The sequence below is a fragment of the Chrysochloris asiatica genome, unplaced genomic scaffold (genome assembly GCF_000296735.1).
Source record: "Chrysochloris asiatica unplaced genomic scaffold, ChrAsi1.0 scaffold00142, whole genome shotgun sequence".
NCBI classification, from domain to species: Eukaryota; Metazoa; Chordata; class Mammalia; order Afrosoricida; family Chrysochloridae; genus Chrysochloris; species Chrysochloris asiatica.
The window spans coordinates 4,267,921-4,268,940 of record NW_006408660.1 but is presented as its reverse complement, the minus strand read 5'-3'; the positions used below and the strand labels follow the sequence as shown (position 1 = coordinate 4,268,940).

The following is a 1,020-nucleotide window of genomic DNA, read 5'->3' as shown; positions in this document are numbered from 1 at the left end:
GTTCAAACAGATCATGGGAACTCTGAATAGTTTAAAATTAAGAAAGTTGCATGGCAGGTTCATGGAAGCCAAGACATGGTGAGCTGCTTCAGTAAACCCTATAGTTCTACCCTGACGCTACTCATAGGCTCACTATGAGGTGGAAATTGACTAGAAAGTTCTACTGTGTCATATAGAGTGGCTCTGAGTCAGAATTACCTTAACAACACATACCAAGTGCCCCATCTAGTAAATGAGGCTGATTATAGAAGTACAACCAGAATACATCCTTAGAAGAGAGGATGACATGACTTCATCTCATCTCATGTCACCAGGAAGGACCAGTCTCTGGAGGAGGACATCATGTAAAGTAGAGGGCCAGTGAGAAAGAGGGAGACCCTCAGTGAGATGAATTGGCACAGTGGCTTCCACAAGGAGCTCAAACAGCAATGCTCGTGAGGATGGTGCAGGGCCAAGCAGTGTTTTGTTCTGTTGTATATATGGTGTGTCCCTATGAGTCAAAACCAACTCGACAGCACCAAACTTCAAGTTGCGAATGTAAAGAGTTGATGTGAGGGTTAAAGGAGATAATACACACATGGGGAGGTTTAATCACAGGTACCTGGCTGGCCATGCTGAGGAGGCGCTGGACTTGGCATGGCGGCAGGGGCAGGTCTGGAGGCCTGGACTGAGTTGGCCCGTCTCAAGCCTGAAGAGGAAAAGTAAGGAAACAGCTCATTATGTTCCAGACAGACAAAAAACAGAAAGGACCTTAGAACCAGCAAGTCAAGGTGTAAACCGCATGCAACAACCCCTGTATCGTCGCAGCTCTTTCCTACACTCTTTGATTCTGTGGTTCTCTGTTTTCAGTACTCGGACTCCCTTGGGAGAATCCCAGCTGCAGCCTGGTTGCTAGCCCCCCAACTTCTGCAGTCCTGCCTCCACCACATGCAGACATACAGTAGGGGCTCCAGTGCTGGATAAGGAGCTCTGGTAGCGTAGTGGTTACGAATCGGGCTGCTAACCTCAGGGTCAGCAGTT

General features: G+C 48.1%; 1 protein-coding gene across 1 annotated transcript in view; it reads right to left on the bottom strand.

Annotated features, from left to right (window-relative positions):
- RPH3A (rabphilin 3A homolog (mouse)) overlaps positions 1 to 1,020 on the bottom strand; it is an 83,764-nt gene that overhangs the window by 29,153 nt on the left and 53,591 nt on the right. The window contains exon 8 of the mRNA XM_006870508.1: positions 602 to 688. Within this exon, the coding sequence (XP_006870570.1) occupies positions 602 to 688 (87 nt within the window). The remainder of the gene's footprint in view (positions 1 to 601; positions 689 to 1,020) is intronic.